The 24,872-nt window shown below is 41.7% G+C and overlaps 2 protein-coding genes across 2 annotated transcripts; one reads left to right on the top strand and one right to left on the bottom strand.

Moving 5' to 3' along the window:
• Positions 1–1,649: 1,649 nt before the first annotated feature.
• Positions 1,650–7,815, top strand: GKN2 (gastrokine 2). Its single transcript, XM_004580075.1, has 6 exons — positions 1,650–1,661; positions 3,497–3,550; positions 3,945–4,076; positions 5,648–5,758; positions 6,653–6,827; positions 7,751–7,815. The coding sequence occupies exons 1-6, from the start codon at positions 1,650–1,652 to the stop codon at positions 7,813–7,815; spliced, it is 549 nt and encodes a 182-aa protein (XP_004580132.1).
• Positions 7,816–14,787: 6,972 nt separating this feature from the next.
• Positions 14,788–20,676, bottom strand: LOC101535435 (gastrokine-3-like). Its single transcript, XM_004580076.3, is given in 6 exon segments — positions 14,788–14,882; positions 15,670–15,811; positions 17,389–17,496; positions 18,970–19,104; positions 19,272–19,325; positions 20,632–20,676. Coding segments are annotated over 6 exon segments (579 nt in total).
• Positions 20,677–24,872: the final 4,196 nt, after the last annotated feature.

Raw genomic sequence — 24,872 nt, 5'->3', positions numbered from 1 at the left:
GCCAAGCCAATCCGAAGCCAGGAGCTAGGAGCTTCTTTCTGGTCTCCAACGTGGCTACAGGGTCCTAAGGCTGTGGGCCGTCCTCGACTTCTTTCCCAGGCCACAAGCAGGGAGTTGGATGGGAAATGAAACAGCTGGAACACAAACCGGCACCTATATGGGATGCCAGTGGGTGTAAGGGAGAGGATTTATCCACTGAGCCATTGTGCTGAGCCCCAAAATAAAAAAAAAAATCTTAAAGAAATAGGGAGAGGAGAGAGAGGGAGGGAGGGAAAGAGAGAGAGGGAGGGAGAGAGGGAGAGAGGGAGAGAGGGAGAGAGGGAGAGAGGGAGAGAGGGAGAGAGAGTTCATCCACTGGTTCATTTTGAGTTTGTATGTCTAACGATAATAATTAGCAATTACAGAGCACTTATCATGTTCAACTACCTTCCAACACTTTACATGTATAAAATTACCTGTAGTCTAGGGTAAAAATTAGAGGGTAGGTTGCAATATTTCCACCAGTTCCGATGTTAGATATATCCTTGACTTGCTTTTTAAGTGTCGGAAAGCAGATACAGGACTAAATTTGCAGATGTAACACAAAACTGTAATCATTTTCACTGTTGTGATCTCAGATTTAATAAAGTTGCACATTCTACATCCTTCCCAGCTGAACAGCCAGGACAAGGGAATTCCAGTGAATTAGGTAACCCCTTTCAAATTGCCCTCATGCCCACTTTTTGTAAAACTTCATTCAAAAAAGCCACTAGTGGATAAATGCTTTGGTTGTAGTACAGGGCTCCTTTAAGTTATGTCTTAGCCTTTAGTAATTCTCAATTTACAAGTTTTTTCCCCCTAAATTAATCTCCCCATCTTCTGGGTGTAGGTTGTCACCATGACCCTAACTACCCATCTCATTTTTATGTTTAAAGACTACACAAATTAAGCTTATTCTCACTGTCTTTTTTTAACATACGAGAAATCTTCAATGCCTTTTCTGATAACCACAGTTCTGTAACAGCAAGCTTTAAGCAGTTTTGGGCAAGGTTTCGTGTGAAACAAACAATCGGTTAAACCTGGTAAACGGGCAGTTTTCTGAGCCTTGTTCCCCAGGAATCTTTAGAAATTGGCACCAAGCCCAAAGGGAAGAAGAAATAAAAGTTATATGGCTGTCCGTTCTCAAAGCAGGGCTCCCAGCCACTGTCCGTGGCCTTGGCCCATTGTCCCTTCCTCGGATGGAAGAAGGCACGAAGCAGGACAGTGATGTAGAGACACTGAGGGGAAACCAAACAGGTCCTAAGGAAGAACTTTCCATTAAGGAGAAGTTATCAGGAGTATATCCTTATATGTCTACAAACTATTTGAAGAACAACCCTCACACAAAATATTTTTAAAGGGTGGAATTTGAAATCTCAGTAGTAGAGATAAGCAGGGAATATTTGCAAAGTGACCAAGTTCATTATTGATTAAGGAACTTCATTGCTGTTAGGGATGTGGTTGGGTCTCAAACATGATAGTGGCGTTTGTTAGGGTGTGTCTAATATGGATATGGTCTATCCCAAAGTGATCATTTAGAAAAAGAGACTCCAATGACGAAGCCAATATAAAGAGTAGGAGCTGCCCAGAGCAGCCTCACTTGCTCCAGAACCTTGCTCCCTTCATGCAAAATGAAAATCCTTGTGAGTATTTATTTAAACTTTTTAATATTCTTGGGCTGGCTGCTTGCAGAGATGGTTCATATCCAATCTGGCATAGGTTTCACGGATCTTAGACAAGTACCGCATTCTTCTAAGTTTCTTTCCTTGAATTTATGTTGTTTTTGGCAGCATGGTATCAAATATTAAGTCAGATTTTTTTCGTCCATTATCTGGACTACCTACAGTCTTAAGAATATTCTTTTGGGGAATATGAATGTTGTAAGGAAAGAAAGCATCTTAGAACAATAACATTTACTATCTAACGGGAATTTTGAAAATAATGATATCAGTAATCATAACAATAGCAGCAAATATTTTCCAAATGCAGACTGAGTCGTAGGCTGAGCATTTTGTAGGGATATCCTCATCTGTTCACTGTAGTAACCCTATCAGCTGAGTTCTATTATCTTCATTTTGCAGACAAGGAAACTGAAATGTAGAGGAATGTAACTTTCCTACACCTGTAATATGGGGGCTCGGGTGTAATTTATCCTTCTTGGGCCCCACTTTCAGGAACAATCATGGCAAAATTTAAGCAGATAGAGTGTCTAAATCTTCCAGAAAGCAAGACCTTCCTCCTTTAACTGCTCCCATTTCTCCTCATCCCAGCGTTGGTGCTGCAGTGGTTCTGGAACAGTGGCGTATTTCTAATCCAGAATGGAACTCTTCCTTCAGTCTCTGTCCCTGGTTCTCACCCCTCTGCTAAAGCAGAAAAAAGAATGCTGAGTGCATCCCCCAGGGTGTTCAAGATTGTTATGCTAAAGAGTTTTCTCTCTCAGGGTTACTTGATTTTTCAAAAGAAGGCCTAACATTGTAACAGTGGTGTGTTAATCCCAGTGCTGCATAGGATGTTATTTTGGGTCACAAAAGACTCCTGAACTCCCAGTGATCATAACATCAGGATGGTTAGCATTTTACGTATTTGTTGAAATCCCCATCATTTGAGATCCATTTAATAGAATACACAGATGCATCAGAGGTTTCTAGAGCTGGGCTGTGTCTGTGCTACCCTGTGTAGTATTTGCATGCAGATCTAAATAGCCATTATCTCCCTCTAACTCCAGACACAGAAGCGAAATATGAGGGGTATATTGGAAAGACAGTAGGAAAATTACCTCTAATAGCTCTTAAAATCTACTGTTGCCACGAACCTCCACTATTAGTTCTCAATGACATCATTCAGTTGTGAGTGTTGGACCAGATTCTGATGTAACTAGGGAAAACGGTTTGAATCACCTGCATGTCAGTCTCACTACCTATTAGTTTAACACCTGTCTGATAGTGACACTAAGACATGGGTTTTAGGAGAATGTGGGGTTTTTCTTGTCGTCAGTCTCAGAAGTTAATTATTCTCCCTAACATGTTGTTTTCATAGATTCCCTTAGACATAACTCTGCTCAAAATCTGTTTTAGCCTGCTCATCTTAAGGAATTTAACAAGTATTTTTGTAGACCAAGGATAGTGTAAATCAGAAAAGAGTTTTTCTGTAATAAAATGAGTTCTTCCTCATTGCTCAGCTGTCCCGAGATTTTCAGGCTATCTAGAGAAGCATAATGTTGGAAAAAGTTGGAAACTGGTGGCAAAAGTAGAGCCTTGCGTCTGAAAAATAATATGCACTCAACAAATGCTTGTTAAATGAGTTAGGATTTATTCCTCACACTTTAGAAATGGATGGTTGACCAACCATTCATGATCATTCACCAGTGCTTCCAGATGCACATTTTCTAAAACCATATGTTTTACTGTCCAAAAGCCCCTTTATTCCCTACTTTCAGTAACTACTTAGTAGAGATGGATGTGATGGGTCTGTTTTTCAGGGGGTGTTTCTGCTGGTGCTGGCCATCTTTGGGATACAAGTCCATGGAGATGAGGTGAGTTGTTTGTGTGTTTGTGGGTTTTGTCTCTTAGAGATGCTGGGAAAGGAAAAGAAAAATACAAGATAAACATGTGACAGTGGAGAGTTCACAGGCTCTATTTGAGAAGAAATTCTGAAAATAACCAGCAGTGCCTTTGCAAGTGCAAGTGCAAGCCATTGCCTCAATAGCAGTCTCATTCCCCCTGTGATGGCACTGCTGTCCCCTTACATAAGAAGTAAGCTGTAATGCTTACACTGGCATGGATCTTTTTGAACTGGGATCCTAACAGGGAGCTTTAAGTCTTAGATTTCTTATTTATACCAGGTAGAAGACTTTCTTATATCAGAAAAGCTCCTTTATAATGTATTTGAAGTGCTGCAAATTCATCATGTCTTTGTTTTCAATTTAGGTGTATAACATCATCAAACCCAGTGGCCTCAATGTTCAGGAGACGGTGACAATTGACAATGAAAAAAATGCTGCCATTATTAACATCCATGCGGGATCATGCTCTTCTACCACGATTTTTGACTACAAACATGTAAGCAGCAAGGAACTTTTGTATTCTCCAAACTGGTGTTCTGAAGAACAAGGGGAATCCTAGGCTCTGTCTTTGCAATTAAAGAACTCCCTTATTTTAATTTTTCTCTTTAAATAACGAAGCAGTTGGTTAGAAAACAAACTATCATAAGGAAAACAATATGACAGGAAACATATGTGTTTGGCTTCTTTTGCTGGAAATTGAAAGAGTGATGCTTTTTAGGCACATGGATAAATGATTGAATCCAAATGTAATGTAGAACACGTAGACATTCAAATGCCTTGGTGAAATGAATCAATGAATGAATTAGGGATTCTAATTTGAAAATTCAAAAAGAAAACCACAAAGCAATCACAAAATAGCAGGTATGGTAAGATAATTCTGTATCTAGGACAGTTGATCACACTTCTTCCATCAAAACAAATTGAAAGCACCCTAAGCTATTCGTAAGTTTCAGTTGTTGGAATTAACAGTAAGTTTCAGTGACCTAATCAGAAAACTTGTTCTGTCCTTCATCAAGTTATTCATCTGTTTTCCATTTGTTTCACCAACACTAAAATGGTGACGGCGCTCCCATCCAGACTCAGAGCCTTGCCCAGAATCTGATAGACTATAGGCCATCTCAAAGGACACTGCAACACACTCTTCTACTTCTCTTTTAAAAACCTCCTTCAGTGCCTTCTCCCTGCTGGTGTGACGCATTTCAAAGTACTGAATCTTTGAAAGATACCATGTAAAAAGGAATGGTGCTAACATTGTTTTTAAATAGATATTCTAGAAATCCTAAAGTACGCTTTTATTTTTGTTTTTAAACAAAATGGTGAGGAATTGGTGTAAGCCTCTCTTCTATTATCATCAATTTAGGTTTTGGTCTATTTTGAATTTAGGACCTAGGAGTTCGTGAGAATTAAAAATTAGAATTTGAAAATTAAAAATTAAAACGAGAGTTTTTATTAGATACAAATTCATACAGTGTGTCATTATTTAGATCTCTGTCAAGAAGACTTTCACTTCGGATGAAATTTCTACCTGAAGTGCCTCCAAGCTCCCAGGTCCTCACCCTCCATTGTTCTTCTCAAATCTCACACCTGACCATATCCAACCAGCTTGTGTTTTAAGTGGCAAAGAATGGAGAGGAGTGAGGAGGGGAGTGTGGAGAGGCGGGGAATGAAGTATGCATGTGTAAGTCAAGTGAGGGTGTTTCTAAAGCATCGCTGTTCACAAGCAGATGTGAAAGTTCTACCTCAGGTATTTCTAATACGGAAACTCCTGGCGACATGTGGCTCTTACATACATGTCATATGTGGTAGAGGAAGTGCATTTTAGGTTTTATCTAATTTGAGTTTAAGTTTACATGGGCATACATTATGTGAGCATATCACACAGTAGAAAAGACAAGTGAAAAAATGAGATATTACATAAAAGAAGATGACTGAGTAGAAAATTGGCTACAGGTTTAAAAACACCTACATACCCTCACTGTGCAAGTTCAAGTCTTCCCTCAATGGTTCAGATTCCATCCTCACCAGGAGCACTGGGCAGGGACAGTAACGGTGCTCTTGTCTCCCCAGGGCTACATTGCATCCAGACTGCTCTCCCGAAGAGCCTGCTTCATCCTGAAGATGGACCAGCAAACCATCCCTGCCATGGATGAACTCAAACGGTACATCTATGAGAGTCAGGTAATTCTGGGATCTCTCTGACTCTGCGCTGAGTCAGGAAGCACTGGGTTTATGCAGAAAGGAAGAAGGGAGATAGAAGAGCCTAACATTTTTTACCATAAACATCACATTCAATCCTTTAACGTTTTTACTTTTTTTGTTTTGTTTTTGAGGGCAAGAGCCCATCTCAACTTGATTTCTACCATATAGCTTTTGATAAAAGAAGCCAAAGCAAATGCCAGTGTCTTTGTAAAAATAACCGAAGAGCCCCTCTTCTTGAACAGGGCTGTAAGAAATACTGATGGGGTGGGGAAAAGTGTTTGGTGCATACTATGTTAAGTTGCTACTTAGGATACTGGCATCAGAGTGCTTGGGTTCAAGTCTTGGCTACTTTGTTTCCAATTCCCCCTTTTTAAATGCTCATCCTGATGGCTCAAGTACCTCCTGCAATGACTTTCAGGCTCTTGACTTGAGCTTGGTTTAGACCAACGGTTATGGACTAGGAGAAGGAATCTCTGTCTCTCTGCATTTACAATACAAGAAAATAATCACAAGAAAACTCAAACAAATGAAGAAACAGTGATTGGAAGAAAAATGAGTGAAGCTGTAAAATTCAGTGCTACAAAGGTACAAGGAGAGAATCCCGTAGGATGAGGATGCACAAGCTCTGTGCTGCGGTGAAGTCTCCCTCCATAACTTCACGACCTTTGTCATGGCAATTTTTCCCTTTGCATTTCATTGCCACCAGCAGTGAAAAGTAGTACTGGTAAACAACATGATTTCTCTGCAGGCAGGTTAGGAAGAGGGCATCTTCAAGTTCCTGAACACCTTCTGCTAATAATCTGAAAAAGAGTGGACAATAAGTTGCATCAGGTTATGTCAATTCAATGTATTTTTTCTGGTGTCCTGATCTAGACCATGAACAGCATGTTCTCCAACAAGTACACCTGGGTCAAGTACAACCCTCTACAGTCTCTGATCTTGGATGCAGACTGGCTCCTGTTTGGGTCACCCATTGAACAACTCTGCGAACACATCCCCTTGTATAAAGGGGAAATAGTTCAGAAGTCAGAGTCACAATCAGAGCCAGGTGAGTGCTAATTAGTTGCTCATTCACAAGACATTTTCTATGTTTACTATATCCCAGGCATCAATTACAGATATCAATTACAAATCAATGGAAACACTGCTTTAGTTTGGGCATTCAGTGCTATTGTGTGTGGAAATTGTGCTAACTATTAGGAATTCAGAAATGAAAACAACCCTGCCTCCAAAGAACTTGCCCCTTAGAGGAAAAGTTGATGAACAGAAATAGAGGATGAAATAAATGAAAAGTCCTGCATTCTCAGCAAGAACTATTGAATTCTCTTATTCACGACACATGAAAGTTTCAAGTAGGACGTCTTTCAGTTTTTTGCAATTGCCTCTGTTTGAGCTTGTGAGAAGGGAATCGCAAAGACGTGCTCTCAGATTTACAATAGAATTGATCCAGGAAAAAAAGAATCAAGAGCACTGACAGGGAGGAAAGCTCTAAATTGCTCAGGTAACATATGGCTTATCACCAGCATTTTTTAATGCAGTGCATCTTGTTGTGGTGTGGAAGACAGTATAAGAGAAGTAGTGACATGAAATAAATTCAACAAAGAAATTCTCTAGAATCATGGAAGACAGATAAAGAATAAGAGAGCTAGCATTCATTGCATTTCTACTGCCCAGAAAAAAAAATTACTTATTAGTATTTGTAAGGTTGCATTAGTATGTCATCAATCCAGAATGTCATAGGATGAACTGGAGTTGAGCCAAACAGCACTTCCAGGAATTGTCAGTCTTATTTAAGTTAATTTATTGTTATCACCATTATTATTATTTGTAATGTTATTGAAGTTAAATTCTTGGGTAAAGTTATAATCAGAAGATGTTTACAAAAGGCATTGGTGTGTTGCATCCTGATATATTTTTGATGTTCTTTCACTAAAATAGATCTTTCCTTTCCAGATGGCATCAGCGCCAAAGGCTGTGCAAAGGCTGGGCTCCTGGGTGTCCTGGGGATTTCCATCTGTGCAGACCTTCACATTTAGGAGCATAAACCTACTGGTTCCATCTATTGGCAGAAATATGTTCTTGGTTTCCACTCAAAGGCAAACTGCCGTTTTCCTTATGCCTCCACTATTTTTGAGATTTAGGAGTAAAACCTAGATGCTATGTTTACAGATACCTGAGTGTTTGCTTTTTTGTAAACAAAAAAGAAAGATAAGCCATGTTTATGTCAATACATAGAAGGAACAACAACAACAAGACAGGATTTCAAATAGGAAACATAATGTAGAGGCCAGTGTTTTGGCACAGTGGATAAAGGCACTCCCTACAATGCCAGCATTCCATATGGGTGCCAGTTTGAGTTCTGGCTGCTCCACTTCCCATCCAGCTCCCTGATCATGACCTGGGTAAAGCAGTGGAAAATGGTTCAAGCATTTGGGTCCTTGCTATCCATGTTCAAGTCCCAGATGGAGCTCCTCGTTCCTGGATTCTGTTTAGTCCAACATTGGCTGATGTGGTCATCTTGGGAGTGAACCAGCAGATGGAAGATCTCTCTTTCTTGTTCTGCATCTCTGACTTTCAAAATAAATTAACAAGTCTATAAACAGGAAGCATACTGTGAAAATTCTCAATATCACTGGACTAATCAGTTGGGTGCCTGTCTCCATTTCTGTACCTGCCTGCATCAGCTTCCTACTTGTCTGTGCCTATTTGTGGGAAGCATGGTTTGGGCAGGAGTTCAGCTGGTAGCACACTTCAACCCAAAGAAAGAGAAGGACTTAGTATACAATTAAAAAAAAATGCTTAGATTGCTCAGGTGAAGGGACAAAGAATCAAGCAATGTGGGTCATTTACATGTTTCTTAGGGAAGTATCCTACCTTGACAAAAGAGCAGAGTCCACTTCGAGGAACACTCATCTAGTCAGTGTTGGCTTGGGGTGAAGCATAGAAGAAGAAACACTTAACTCCTAGGAGGAGAGACACCTCGTTATGAATCTTAGCAGGATTGAAACCTAACTGGGAAGATCAAATCACTTTATGAAGCAAAGCTTTTTCTTTTTTTAAGGTTAAATTTTTTTTTTTAAATCAGAAAGTCAGATTTACAGAGAAGGAGAGACAAAAATCTTTCATCTGCTGTCTCACTCTCCAAGTGGCCACCAACAGCCAGAGCTGAGTCAAACCAAAGCCAGGAGCCAGGAGCTTCTTCGGGGTTTCCCACGTGGGTGCAGGATTCCAAGGCTTCGGGCCATCTTCAACTGCTTCCCCAGGCTACAAGCAGGGAGCTGGATAGGAAGTGGAACAGCTAGCAAGCGAACTGGTGCCCACATGGGATGCCAAGGCATGCAAGGCAAGGATTTAACCACTAGGCTGTCACACCAGGCCCAGGAAAGCAGTTTCTAAGATTTCAAAAGAATCACATGATGAAAAAAAGAAGTTCTGATAGCACTGGGTCTCTGGTGGGATCTGTTTGGTTGAAAGAGGGATCATATTCACAAGAATTTTCCTCTGCCACCGACCACTCCTACTCCAAAACTGTAACATACACTTCTGAATAGCCCTCACTAACATTATTTCAAGCACTTACCATTACTCAGCACTGAGATTTGTTACAGAAAAAGGCCCACATCAAGGTTACCATAGTGAATGAAGTTATCATCTCAATGGGAAAACAAGGCATTGCATGAAATTAACAGATAACAACAGTGAAGAGTATATAATAAAGTGTTGATTGAATCCAAATCAAATGTGCTGAGGCCAATGGGGGAATTTGGTGATCCATATAATTAGTCATGGAGGGAAAGGGATATTCTACCTTGAGTACCTGAAACTAGGTACTTGAAATTGACTAGACTCCTTCTCCATATCTTAACTCTTCCACTGTATCAATTTCAATGTGTTACATGTTTTCCCCATGAGTTTGAAACCAAAACCACTTTCAATACGTATCAAAGTCATCATCCTCCCAACTTCACCATCGTATGATTCTAATTTAAAATTAGTTTTATCTGATAAATATCTGGAAATGGCTCCAATTGGCTCATGAGAGGTATATCCTTATTCCATGACCCGGATGGAAGATAGGGTTTTGGTGGGCAGATCCCCAAGAAGTGTTCCTACTGGCAATCTTCTCTAAAATCTATTGCTTAGAGATGTGTTATTCTCACTAAAATTTTATATTATTGCTTCATTGTTAAAAGCAGAATGTTGAGATTTGCAGTCTCTAAATCCGTTAATTCTCTCATGTACCAATCCATGAGAAGTACCTATTAGGAGCAGTGCGTACAATGTACTAAGCATATGCCTAAGCGGAAAGTGTCTAAACGGAAGCTACAAGGGAGCTGGGGCTCTTGCATTTTCTTCATAAACAGTCCCTTCTTTCGAGTAGAGGAAAGAAGATATTAATTCTACTAACTCATTGGATGCTTAGGCCATAAACCACTTGAACTGTCAGGCTGTTGAAGCAAGCTTGAACTGAACACAAAAAGCATCTAGAAGGTAGAAGATTTGGTCAGGTACCTGGGCTGGCCAGCAACTTCAGCCAGTGTGCAGGATATGAGCGTGCCAAAGGAGCTGTGGCAGGAATTTTAGTGAGACTTACAGATGGGTTTTTATTTCCTGTAAAGTCTTGTTTCTCACAATAAATGGCTTCTCACATGCCATGTAGGATTATTTGTTCAACCAAGGTAAAATTAAATACAAGTACAGTTCCTTCATTTAGAACTCCCAGGATTCAAATATGAGGATAACATTCGATTTCCTATTGTATAACTACTTAGTGAATGAACTAAAGCATTAATGAACCCCGACGCAGTATATATACATTGGTAAGCTAATAAAATAATAGATTTGTAGCTTCTATTAATGGTGAGGTAGTTGATATCAGGTGAACCCACCTATCATGAGAACTAAAATCAATAAAATATTTAAAAAACGACCAATTGAAGGCATAGGAATGACCCAACACTGGCAGGAATGAAAAGGGCTATGATCGCAGAAAGAAATCCTCACTTGTCTGTTGTCCATGCATAGTAGCAAAAACTGTCCTCCGATTTCTCACTTCCCAAATCCCCTTTCCTGCTGAATTATTTAGGTAGCAGCTAAACCCATTCTACTTTAGGGACTACATTTCTTCAGTTTCAAGTGATAAATGTGATTTATTTGAATCAGTGACCTTCAATGAAGACGTGATGTTTCTCCCTACCCTCAAAATTTTTGGAGATATTTTTTATTGATGTCTGGAGGCATTTTAGATTGACTCAGCTGGACAGGATGCTATTCAAAACCAGTGGTAGATATCAAAGATTCTGACAAGCATCCTACGAATCACAAGACAGTCCTCTATGACAAAGAATTTTCTGGTTCAAAGAATGCCAAGACTGAGAAAGCCTGGACTAAATCTTGAGTGTCTTAAGAAAATAAGTTAATAATGGATTAGTCTTGCTGCAGGCAGTTAATTTAAAAACACAACAAAATAAACAGATAAAAAAAATCCACCCAGTATGACTTGATGAAGAATAGCAGGGCAGACTGTGCTTGGAGTCTTGAGTTCACAGATTGTTGCTGCTGGGGGCCAAGGTCAAACTCTGCAGGCAACAGTCCGTGAGTGGGCAAAGGTCCAAGACCAAAGTCGAGAGGGCTGTGGACCAGACTCCACAGTTGGGCAATTGTCCAAGGCCACAGAATTACGTGTTTTAAGGATATCCTTGAGACAGTCACGTATGGGCTTCTGTATTTGGGTCACACTGTTGCTTCCTCATTATCAAGCATTGACTGGTTAACATCAAGATGGGATGTAACTATTAATGTTTGTGCTACATCAATTCCTGTAATTTGGCCCCCCAAGCAGTTCAATAAAAGATTGAGGCATCAAGCCTTCTGGTTTGACCTTCTTTCTTAGAGAAGGGGGCGTCCCTCTGGCTGCCCTACTTTTATTATCTTTATTTTGCATCTCTCATCTCTTATTTGCTCAATTACATGTGGCTTCCCTCTCTGATTGTGTTCATGGAGCTGTTGGTTGCTGTAGGTCTGTGGGAGGTCATATGACCTCAATCCAGGCCAATGAGATGTAAGTAGAGCTGTTAAGTGGGGCTTCCAGGAAAACACATGCAACTCTGCCCTTTACGCTGTCCTTTCTCTCTCCTCTAAGGGGGATGTAATGCTGATGTCAGTCAGTTTGGGATTCTGAGGTAACAGTTCTGGAGACAGGAAGGTTATGAAAAAAGGAATGAGCGACAATGCTTGATCGCATCACTCCACAGCTGCACTGGCCAAGACATTGCCCCTTGGATTCACATGACCCAGACTATTCTCTTTGTGTTTAGGTCATTGTGACTGGGTTTATTTACAGTCAAAAGCATTCTTTACAAATACACTCGAAGAAATCTGGGATTAGCTCACAGAGTGCACATTCTGCAGGGCCAGTGCCCATCCCAGTACTTGTTCCTCCCTTTCTCTGTCTTGTAGCTCTTTTGAGAATGCCAGACTCATCATATCCCTTCACTCACACTGCAGAAATCCTCTACTGAGAATGTTATGGTTGGGATATGGTTTATTTCGCTTAACACTGCTCAAGTTTAACCCCCCAAGTCGCAGGTTAATGCTATCAGGAGGGTAAAAGGTAATAATACAATGGTGGTGTTTGGAGATAAGATTGGTGTTCCTAGGCTTGAATTCTTGCAGCTTTTTAAAGAGAGAGAGAACATAGACACTTGAGTTCTCCCTCTTTCCATGTGACACCCTGCATTGATTGAGATTCTATCGAGGAATTCTGAGCAAACATCAAGAACATCCTGTCAGGTCTTTTGATATGGGAGTCACCCCTATACTGTTGGGAGCTGGCAGGTACTCTAGCAATCCTAAAAACTTCACTTTTTTCCTGTTTAACCATTTACTAAAATAGGGAGAATGCTGGAGTACCTGCCAGCTCCCAACAGTCTGGGGGTGACTCCCACATCAAGAGTCCTGCCAGGATGTTCTTGATGTTTGCTCAGAATTCCTCTGCATATACTGTTACTGATCCTTTCCACTCCCTTTGGTCCAGGGGTTGGAGTGGTGTCTTGCCTGGGAGTAGCATAAAATAACTTTCTGGTATATTGGGACTTTCCTAAACCATCTGAGTGATGGCTATGTGAGAGCATAATGGAAAAATACAATGAGTTGTGAACTTAAAATATATCAAAATGTTTATATATTCAAAAAATTCAAAACACAACTGGAGACAGGAGTGTGGCTTGGTGACTGGGATGTTGGTTAAGATGCTGGCATCCCATTTGCAGTTCCAGGATTAGATACCCAATTCCATCTCCTGGTTCCAGCATCCTGTAGAAGGCAGCAGTGATGGCTCAAGCAATTGGGTTCCTATAACCCACATGGGAGACCTAGATTGAATCCCTGACTTTGCTCTGGCCCCATTTCAGCCATTGTGGGCCTTGGGGTTCTTTCAGGTACTGGTGTCAATTCTTCTTAGTATATTGTCCCTAATGCTGCCCAGAATGTGGGTGTGGGCCTCACTCTGCTTGCCTTATCTTCAAAAAGCCATGTGTGAACCATGCTGCACCCGCTGGCCTGCTCAGCCTCTTTAAGCTCAAGTAGAGACTTACCTGGAGCCTTCCCTATATAATCTGTTTTTCATTTCTGGCTGTAGGTAGCTGCATTGCACCACCATTCTTGTCGCCGCCGCCGCCCAGCAGCGGTGACACTAAAACGACGAAGCATACTTTCGAGGGTCCAGGAAAAGCCGGAATCGCAACCGGACCCCTCACTGCCAAAAGCGGCTGCGTTTAAATCCTTATCTCCGCTGCCGCTTTGCCCATTGGCCTTAGCTTTCTTCCCTGCTTCTCCAGCTCTCCTTCTGCCACGCTCCTCCCCATATTTCTGCCCGTGTACTTTCTGCTGCATTTTTCCGTTCTTGTCCCCGTCTCTCCGTACTGCTTTTATTGCTTCTGTCTGTATCCCTCTTTTTTAGCTCTCTCTCTGCCACCGTTCTTCCCGCCCGTCCTTCTTCTCCCTCGTCCCATCTTTCTCCATCCGCTGTCTGTCCGTCTGTCATTCCCTAGCTTTTACCAGCTATTTTTATATCATTCTCCACCAATCACTTCTCCCCATGGGTCCACTTGGCGCGATGTGATAGGCCAGTAATCACAGCGAGGGCATTAGCCCATCCCTGTGACTTCCTGTTTACCTGCTGGTGAGACCAACTTTGCTTCCTGGCCCTGGGCCAGCCGCCATCTTACGACAGCCCCTCCTATTCCAGCTTTCCTATTCTGGGGAGCGGCTTCAGCACCCGGCTTCCCATACATGCTACTCCTGACTGGAGCTGACACTCACCCAGCCCTATCACCTAAACACTTCTGCTCCATGTGCACATGCCACACAATACCACAGGTCCGGCACCCAGGCTTGCCTTAAAGTGCTGCAAATGCCAACATACCCACAATGAACATTTGTGTCTGTATCTTCAACACTGTTTATTCTTCTTCAAATAGAGAAAATCAGGGATGTTCTGTATGGTGTAGGTGGACATGGATGTGCCCATCTGAGCTAAAGGAAAGGACAGTTAAAGAAAGAGGGCTAAGAATCCAGGTTCCTCAGGAATTTGTGTGAGAGAGAAATGCTTGGGAGTTTCCTTAATGAGATTAGACAAGTTTCAGGGGGAGATTTGCTTGGAAGTGGCTCAGGGATTTGCCAAGCGCAGACTGGACCATCAGATTCTGGAATCTCATCCTCAGATTGCAGGAGACTGTGTAACAACTGGCAGTGCAGAGGGAGGAAGTACAGCAGCAAGGGTCTGCTAGGCCAGTGAAACAAGAAACTTTATTGTTCTAACCTGGGGATCATGGGTAAATACATTTTGCCAGATTGCAGAGAGGAGTAGAAGGTGGAGGACTGAAGTAGATCACTTCCTGGAGGCAGAAGGTGGACCAGGCCCCTGGGTGCCAGGCCTCTGGGTGCCAGTCCCAGGTTGGATGGTGAAGGCCAGGCAGGTCTACTTTCCATGTGGCAGAGCTGGAGGCTCAGAGCCCAGAGATTTCACCACAGACAGAGAGTCCCATAAACAGCACAATTTGGACATTGAAACAGGAATCAGGGTCAATTGCCAGGGCAGTACCTTTAAGAAGAAAGAAAAGCATTTTACAAAAAGGTCAATTAGAGATTTCCCCAAGTAAAATAGATACATTATAAGCTGCATGTACATCAGATATGGCACCCAGAACAGATTTACTAGGAAGAGACAGTAGGACTGAAATGGAGGATCCAACTCACTCCACCTTCCCTATCACTGCAATGACTTGACCCACATATCCTCTGTTCTACTGAGCCTGAATCTTCTTCCTCAATCTTTCAGCTCCTCAAGCCTTCCTACTGGATCCTCCTAATATGAAAAAACATTGTTCTTGGACTAACTTATGCTAAAGGATAAATGACAAAACACAGGCTGATGGTAAGTTGTCGATCATATGCAGATTACCAGCCAGGTCAAGACGTCTTATCTGGTTGCTTTCCAAGTTGTTCGCTAGCAATCCCCTATCATCTCCCCAGCAGGAATGTTGGGCACTGAGGTGTCCCTTATTAGGACCTTGAAAAGAGGACTGAAAGCCCTCAAAGCAACAGGACTCAATGGTGGGATGCTTGACGTGACACTGCTTGGGCAGAAAGCAATGCGTATTTGAGCCAGCGAAGGGTATCCACCAACCATCAAATCCCAATAATGAGATGACTGGCAAGCTGACTCTACTCTCCATAATCAGTGAATCCTGGTGTCGGGAAATCATCTCTGCCACCAGGGGGAGCACGTTCTGGGACACATATTTTTATATTCAGGGGCAAAGAAATGGAATGCACCATCATTAAAATTGGCCATTGGTCTAGAGTTTCTAGACGCACTGCTAACACACCTTCTTTTTGCTGCTGGGCAAAGTAGGTGGGGACATCTCTGCACATGTCCTTGATGGTCTCTCCGTACTGATCTAAGTTCTTGACCCGGTTGGGTAAGACAGTGTAGGTCAAGCCGCGGGTGGATGGGTAATGCTCCAGAGCCTGGAAGACATAGGGCAGCAGAATGATGAGCCAGATCTGAGAGAGGTTGCGGGAAGAGGAAGAAACGGTTTTCTCGGCAGTGGTGACGACACATGTGACAGCTGAACTGAACCGCAGCTGCAAACCCAAACTTGCTGCGGAGTTCTATCTCTAGTAGCAATATCCTCTCTGGCCACCAGGTGACGACATTACTCCAGGAAAATTGGTCTGCATGCCGGTGTGACTTGTCTGTTTTCTTTCACCCCTTTTACTACACCACTGTGCCAGACTTCAGTGATGTTTCCTCTGTAAAGATAATTTAGAATAACTGAGACACCATTTGTTGCATTAGTGTTTTTACTTGTTCAAGTGGACAAGCAGGATGCTTCCAACTTCTCATTTTTCCCCCTAAAAATTGATACATTTTTTTGTGTGTCCAAACTGTATTTTTCTCTCTAGTGTTATTAAATACTCATGCTGCCAACATGAAAGTCATCCAAATGTGCCACTTTACATTACCTAAGCCACTGGTAGTAGATTTCAACTACTAGCCAATTCCTGTGAATTTTAGTGTACTAGACTACCCATGTTATCCAAGACCCAAAAGGAAAGACAGCCTCATCAGTGCTGTACTTATTTTCAACTAAAGATTATATGTGTATACATCACTGGAAGGGAACATGCTAATACTCAATCGATTGTGACATTTATATTCAGCAACGTAAGTTGCTACGTAGAGTTTGGATCCTCCTAGAACAAATCAAAATGAGATAATTGCATAGAATTTTTTTTTAAATTTTAGTCTTTTTATTAGTATCCCTTAATTTTCATGGCTAAATATAATGCTGACACACAGAATACTGTAGCTTCTTTCTTTTTAAAAGATTTATGTATTTTTCTTGAAAGTCAGAGTTAGAGACGGAGAGAAAGGGTTTTCCATTCTCTGGTTCATGGTCAGTCCAAAACTGGGAGAGAAGAGCTTCTTCCAAGTCTCCCATGTGAGTACAGGGACCTGGTGCCTTGGACCATCCTCTGCTGTTTTCCCATGCCATTAACAGGGAAGTGGAGCAGCTGGGACTAGAACCTGTAATTGCATAGAATTTTCATTGTTTGAACTGTGGGTTGACTTGAATGGGCCATGGACCTGACTTGGAATCCTTTGCGTGACAGTAGAATCAGCATGAGAGTAGGCATTGGGCACTGTGGTTAGGATGCCACATGGAACATCTGTATGCCATATCCGAGGCCAGGGGTCAAGTTCTGGCTCTGCTCCCCGCTCTAGCTCCTTATAGTGTGTGCCTTGAAGGTAACAGGTAATGGATCAAGTGCTTTGGGTCCCTGAGATGTGGGAGACTTGGATTGAATTCTTGACTCCTGACTTCGGGCTGGACCAAATTGGCTGCTGCTGGCATTTGGGGAATGACTCAGAAGATGAGAGGCATATGTCTGACTGTCTTTCAAGTAAATAAAACATACAAACAAAAATTTGTTAAGAGGAGAAGCATGATGTAAATCCCCTGTGTACACAGAACTGTCTCAGGAGGTTGGATCAGGAAACATGAAACCAGAAGGGGCCACAGTGAGCTGGTCCCACTTACCTGCTTGTCCAGGGCTTTGCTAACATCAGCCAAGCTCGGGAAGACTTTTTGATCCATCCTGGCCAGGATGCAGGCCATCTTGCTAAATAGTTTAGCCGCCAAAAGGGCCTTAAAGTAACATAGTAGAAACATGTCATTTAGTCAGGGGATGGCACCCAGCTGTTTTTTTTTTGACTGTAATGTAGAGTTTCTGAGCCCAGGACTGCTCTGGAGAAAAGGTCAACGCCAGAACTGGCAATCTTACAGAACCCTACAGCACTGTCCCACTGATGGGCATGGGGTGGACCCCCATGGTCCTCTGCAACTGACAGACACTTGGCACTGGGGGAGAAGGGAACAAGCTCTGTAATATGGCTAACTTCAAGGGCAGGTTCTGCAGCTGAGCAGCTATCTTTCCGCATGTAGGAATAAAGGCCCTTTTGTCACAGAGCATATGGCAATAAGAGGATGGGGGAAGAAGCTAACTGTTATTGGGAGTGTTGTACAAGTTACAGAGTACATTCTGATTGTGTAGGGCTGGGGGCAGCCCTGAGCTGGGACCTCTAGATTCAGATCTAGTCTGCCATGGACCACAGCCTCTCCTTTGGGTTGTCTCAGCTTGGTTCAGAGCAGCTGCTTTCCAGCCAGGTCTGACTGAGCCACCTCTGCTTCTCCATTCTCTAGCCAGAGTAACTCAGATTTCCTCTTTTCCACGTGGTGGATTACTGTGAAATATTTTTGTTTGGCAGAGAATTTTCACATTTGAAAATCAAGTTGGAACTCACTGAACTGTGAGCCCTCTGGAGGATTCAGGGAATGTACCCATAGCAAATCAGGTTGGGTTAGGTGGGAGAGGGCAGTATTCAGGTAGGAGAGCTTGGCAGATGCAGGTGGCATAAGAAAGTCTGTGTTTGAGGTGTTTGTCCTGAGATGTCCCATATGGCTGGATGGAAGGTGTGGGGTTTGCAACTAGTTGGAAATCGGTGACCAAGGGCCCTTTGGGACAGAATGAGCAACTGTGGGCTTTTAGTTTACTTAATCTCTGAGGGTTCTTCCAGGCAGGAAAGGCAGCTATTGATGTTGTCTTGCAGATGAGGGAATTGAGGCACACAGAGAACCAGGCCAAAGGCACCAGTGGCTCCTCCCTGGTCTTCTGTTCTGCTAGGTCTTACTACTACTTACAGAGATGCACAAGTTACAGTCAGATTTCTGAAAATGAAAATGTATTATTCTTCTTTAGAAATAGACACCAAAAGCTGAAGTCCCAAGAAAATCACTCCTGTATCACATTATAGTTACAAGAAACAGGGACTCTTTAAACGGCCTTGTTAGTTTGGTGGCCATCATTGGTCAATATTTGACAGGAACGCCAAATGTTGTGGGATTCCTACAGGCCAGAAAAATTTCTCCTCTATTCTTTTGTTCAAGAAAAAGTCACTGTACCTGCAGGATAACTGGTCCTTTCTCTAGAGACATGCATTCCCTTCTAGGGTCAAAGGCAAATGCAGACAGTATCCACCTGCCTCTAAAAATTCTTAAGGTTATGTTTTGAAACAGATAAGGCTTTCTTTGGCATTATAATGTGTGGACTTGACAGCTTACATGTGTGTAGTCCAAGATTCCATCCCATTCGCTCAAAACGTTATTGTCTCGGATGTTGACCATCCCTCTGAGGGCATCGACATGGATGATTTGGGACCCAACAGATCCATCCAGAGGATGGATGTCACTGATGTTCTGTAGAAAACCAAGCAATAGTTAGAGTTGTCCCCACTCTGCCAGTACCTAGCAGGCTGAAGGAGCACCCACAAGAGATCTGAGGAAAACCACCCTTGATTGTCACTTTTCAACTACTTCAGCTAAAGGAGGACTAAAGGGATTAGACCCACTCCACCTTAACTCACCAATAGAGCCAGACATGGAGTTAGAAAGAAGCTCACAATGATGGAAGGTGAAATCTGAAATGAAAATAAATATTGGTGCATTTTTTTTCACTTGTGAAAGTAAGTCCAGGACCAAAATTTCCACCGGGGCTACAATCTTCATAAAATGATCAACAGCTTTCCTTATTTCCTATGCTCTTGGGGACCTAATGTATACAGGAGACTGTCAGTCTGTGTGGTTAATATGGAGCAGTCTGAATTTTCCATAGACAAATTGTGATCTCCACTCAAGGGTATCTTCTGTTTTGGACCATGTTTACTGGTAGTCACTAAGCTGAATAGTAGGCAAACAAATCAATCACTGTGGATGTGCACATAGGCAAAGACTGGGCTAAGCCATCTTACAGAACAGGCAATGACGCAGTCTCTTCTTTTCCTGCATCTTCCTCTTTCCACCCAGTTACTGCGGCCCTCTCCCAGTCCTTTGGGAAACTGATTCCCTCCAGGTTCTTCTGACCGATTTTCCTGTAGAGTCTCCCACTTTACCAAAGAGTGAAAGACCATGCATCACTTATCTATCCTTTCCTTTGAAGTAGTTTGTACACAAGTGGAACTAGATCTTGAAGCATTTGTGATTCAACACTTTTTTCTCTCCTTGTGATCTAGCTTGCCTGCTGAAGGGCTTTCAGGTATCACAGAATCAAAGAGAGTTGATAGGTGAGTGGGAACAGATTACAGTAACAAACGCACTGATGAAACTCTCCCCAGGCTCCACAGTTCTCTCTCTAGTCTCTCTGTGGCTCATCTAACTCACATGTGCTCACAACATAAGCTATATAAGCCAGAACTGACAGGAACTTCCCCTTTGCCTCAACCCTGTGACACTCCATGCAATAGTCCACAAGCATTGACAGCAATGCAAGCAGAGAGTCACCTTCAAAACAAAAGGAAACAGCTGCTATGTGAACAGCAACCACGGTGCCAAGAGTGAAACACATGAGATGAGAAAGAGATAGCAAAGGGACAAAGTTTTATTGAACTATTAGAGAAAATGGTGCCATATATTAAATATATCTGCAACTTTCATTCACTGACAGTTGTTAACAAGAAAAATTTAGGAAGATATCACCATAAAATCTGAATATCTGTCCAATCCCCATAGATTCTAGATCTTTAAGAAATTATTAGTTTCTTTGGCAAAGACCCTTCACCTGATGCTCTACAACAGAGCCTTGCCAACAGAGGGGTTCTCTGCCAAAGTAATATTTGAGAATTCTATTTGGGTTTGATTTGGAGAGTTGCTGGGAAGAAAGAGAACTGTTACTTGGAAGTTTGACCATGAGAACAGTCACTCACACTATAAATCATGGAATTTACTTACAAGGTATTTCATGTTGTCTCTCTCTCAGACCCCATACAGGTGCATGCATAGTAGAATGTCCAATACACCATGTATTTTCTAAAGGCGGTTTATATAGTCCTAGACCTCTAAGTTATTGCCATGAAAATGGTCTCTGGGGCAGTTAACCTGATCCGGATCCATTCGGGGGGGGAAAGGCACATTTATGTAATCATAACTATCAATTTTCTTGAATTATATCTGAATATTTTTCCTTTACCCTGATGCCTCTACTGGTTCCAAGGCAAACATGGTACATGAACAAGTCTTTGTGGGTTGGCATGCCCTTGACCTTAACAATTAAGGTAAGGATTGTAAACAGTAGACCTCACAATATGCACTTGATACAAAATGAATGAGCTCACTGTTTTCACCTCTCAGTTCTCAAAAAGTTCTTTACTAAGAGTAGGAATGGTGGAGGAAAATATTATGAAGCCAAAACAGAGTAAACTATAAAATCAGACTGATTGAAAAGCAATATGATTCAGCTCCTTATTCAAACAGAAAATCACTATTCACCCTGCTTTATCAAGCTGACTTGACTTCATTTCTTCAGACATTGACTATTCTGATGTCTTTCTCCCACTGGATGGTCTGTGTCTCCATAGCTTTTAGCTTCCATTTCTGGACGCGTTCTTTTCCACAAAGGACCCTTTGACCGTCTCTGGAATTCTTGGGACCCAGAGAACTCTTTATTGGGTGTTTCAGGCATCATTCAGGCTTTTTAATATATGATGTTGTTTTGCTCAAGGCTGACAGGTGATGGTCCAGCTATTTGGATCGAACTTCAAAAGGCCAGAATCAAATGGACATTTCTCTCAGGAGAAGACAAGCTGTGAGTCTGGGCACCAGCATGATCCCTGAAGTGAAGACCAGCAGCTCAGTCATTACATTGCACAGTAAAAACTGCTGTTGGAACATGGAATGTAGGGTCTGTAAAGTTACTCAGATTATGTCACACTCATATTTCTATTGCTGTCATCTCTTGAAAATACCAGGTGCTGACCACATAGTCAATGATTAATGGCTTGATAAATACAATAGATTAAAGCTACGACTTACAGAATTTAACAAAGTGGTAGGATTTGTCTCTAAATAGGTGAAAGACATGGGGAAGAAATAAAAGTTAAGCTTTATTTTTTCATTGTAATTTGCATTTATTTAAACTGAATTTATTTCCAAGCCATAAGCTCTTTTGTTTCTTCAGTAATTTTTCCTGAGATCTTTTTGTTCCACTTCCTCCTCTGGTTTAAGGAAAACTTGTTCCTTTTCAGTAAGGATTATCAGAGAGCTCATGTAAGGGTTAATCTGACCATGGAATTGTGTAGGTAAAATGGCACATCTTGGATGATTCCTAATCTTTATGTTCACCATTACTGCCTGCGTTTTGAAGCACGTGCAATACAAATTCAGCATTCTTTTTGGTCCACCAACCCTATGCTCAACCTCACTGGTTAGCCTGTGCACACCTACCAACTCCATCGTTGTAGTGACAGAATGGAGCATAATGTTTTTTTGTAGTCTTGTCTTCTGGAATGCTGACTCTGAGCCACTGTGCTGGCCCCTAAACCCTTCCATTTTAAGCATGGGAAGTTTGTGAGTAACTTTATAGAGGCATTACACTGTAAGTCAAAAGAGATCTTTAAATGTTGTACATTTAATGAGAAGTTTGCAGAAACCATCAGGAACAAAACCAGGAGGCTCCTGAGTTGCAAAAACTAATAAATAAATAAAATTGTGCATATATTAGTACTTTCAAATGTATGACTCACCTTAATAGCCATGATTTCATCTGCTCCTTGGCACCACCTCTAAGGGTTACGAGGTGCACTGACTCCCTGCTCATTTTTCAAATGGGGAAATGCAGCCCATAGACTAACTCCTTCAAGTTCAGCTCCTAACTCTGCTCCAATTGAATCTAGCAGTGCAAAGTTCAAATTAGAATTCAAGTTTGTAGACCTAGTGCCTCCAGCTAGATGCATTTTGCCCCCTAAATGTTCTGCCTTTCATGCTTTGTTAAGTGTGAGTTATAGTTTAAATGAGTAAGTGTCCGAGTTACTGTCTTCTAGTCATCAGAATCTGTGATAAGTAATGGCATATTTCTGAGATAGCTTTACAACAAAATGCGTCATGGAAATATAAGGCTATTTTTAAAAAATCTGTTTATTTATTTATTTGAGTGGGATAGAGAGAGAGAAAGAGGTTGCAGGGGAGAAACCTTTCATCCATTGATTTGCTCTCCAAATGGCTACAACTTGCAGGGCTGGGTCAGCCCAAAGTTGAGAGCCAGAAGCTCCATGTGAATCTCCCACTTGGATGGCCAAGCATCGAGTTATCATCTGCTGCCTTCTAAGGCACATTAGCAAGAAGCAGGATTGGCAGCAGGGCAGCTAGGACTTGAGTGGTTATGGGGTGCCAGCATTAACAGAGGTGGATTAATCTGCTGTGCCAAAATGGCAGCCCCATGAGGCTATGATTAAAGGTAGTTATTAGAATGGTATTTGAATGCTTGCTAAAATGCTGGTGTGTGTAACTTTTCTAATAAATAATAACTCAGCTATTCATTCAAATTTGCATTTAGTTCTGTAGTGACTGAGAGCCACATGCAAAAGGAATAATAAGAATCTTCAAGCCATGGAGTCTCACTAAGGAATGAGAGTTGTACAAAAGCCTTGATTCATGTCTCCTTACATCCCTTCTTTTTTGGTCCCATTTTAAAACTCAGTTTGAACAGTGGTGCCATCTTTTGTCCCATCCTTTCCTGTGAGCCACATTTTTCTGCTTCTACTCTCTGTTAGCTATTTGCATTCTTTATCGTGTTATGTATGCATATAGTTGTCTTCTTCGGGTGTGAAATTGCACACTTGTGTCACTTGATTGCTAACTTCTTTTCTTAGTGACTTCTCTTGTCTGTACTATAACTCTGATATTAAATATTTAGGATAGTACCCTACCCTCAAAAATGAAGGTTAAGTGAGTAAATGAATAAATGAGTTTCACTAATGGTATACTACTCATCTCTGTATCTTCAGGAGGACTCCACAGTGTCTGGTACATAGCCACTGTGCAGTAACTGTTAGTTGATTTTAATGGCAAACAATGAAAGCAAAGATTAAGTGGCAAAATCAATGAGGAAAACAAACTCTCAGTAGAATGACAGGTGCAAGAAAAACTGGCCCGCTTATTAGCTCAAATTACAGTTCAAGGGTAAGGTTACCAGAGACATATCACTAATATTTTTGTCCCTGGATTTGAGGGTAGGGGGTGAAGAAAAAGGAACAAGAATGTCAAGCATCTGCAAAGTTGTTTGCCTTTTATCTTGCATCCTGGAACCTTTGGCAAGCACAAGACTCCTTTGCCCGGAAGCCTTGTTCTATTCATGTTTGCTAAATATGCTTTGATTTTCCCTGGAATGAATTTACTGCCTGCTGTAAACCAGCAGCTTCCTCCTCCTCACTATATAGCTTCATTCTGGGAGGCAGACTGCTATATTTATTTCTGAATAATAATTATATTTAAGTAGTCTTCCTCCTTTGCCAAACACAGTGAGTATTACAATCGAGAAAATACTTTAAATTAATGAAGTTTTCCTCATGCAAACCTATATACTTGCATTTCTTCCCTAATCTAAAAGCAAATGACAAATATAAATCAGTAACCCATTTATGGCGTTATGACCCAGAATCTCATTGTGATTTCTTGCCATGGAGCCTGATGTGTAGTGTATGAGGCCTTTTCCATGCACATGCTGCTTGCTTTGTGCTCCTTTGGAATTACTTAGGGGTTCTGTAGCTATCTCCCACTCCCTCCACCCTTCTGATGTTCTCTTATCAGTTCCCTTTGCATCATGCCTTCCTAAGGCACATCCAGCAATCTAAAATTTTGCCTTCCAAGATGCCAACAGCTCTGACCTCAACATTGCTGTTGTTACCTCTTTCATTTCTGGCCTAGTTTCCTGGGCTCTTTTTCCTATCCTTTCTTTATTCTTCCTGGATGTTCAACCCTAATATTTTCCCTGAAGCAGGCCCTGTGATTGGACACACCATTCTAGCAATTATTTTGCTGCAGTTTGTATCAACCCTTGGCTACTTATCTCTAAATTCATTCAAGATCCAGCTTCTTAGTTTGTCCCATTGCTTCTTGAATCCCATTCTTCATAAATTGGCAGTCAAGATTCCCAATACCCTTAGTTTTGCTTGTCAGCTGGCAGCACCTTTTACAAA

This window comes from Ochotona princeps, chromosome 8, assembly GCF_030435755.1.
Source record: "Ochotona princeps isolate mOchPri1 chromosome 8, mOchPri1.hap1, whole genome shotgun sequence".
Lineage (NCBI taxonomy): Eukaryota > Metazoa > Chordata > Mammalia > Lagomorpha > Ochotonidae > Ochotona > Ochotona princeps.
Note: the sequence above shows the minus strand (reverse complement) of the source record. Positions and strands in the feature narration are given on the sequence as shown.

Bases quoted from the DNA above. Each gene is read 5' to 3' on its own strand.
- GKN2 (XM_004580075.1), top strand. The intron at 4,077-5,647 runs GTAAGCAGCAAG...TTGTCTCCCCAG, and splicing joins CGATTTTTGACTACAAACAT to GGCTACATTGCATCCAGACT. The intron at 6,828-7,750 runs GTGAGTGCTAAT...TCAGCGCCAAAG, and splicing joins AGAGTCACAATCAGAGCCAG to GCTGTGCAAAGGCTGGGCTC.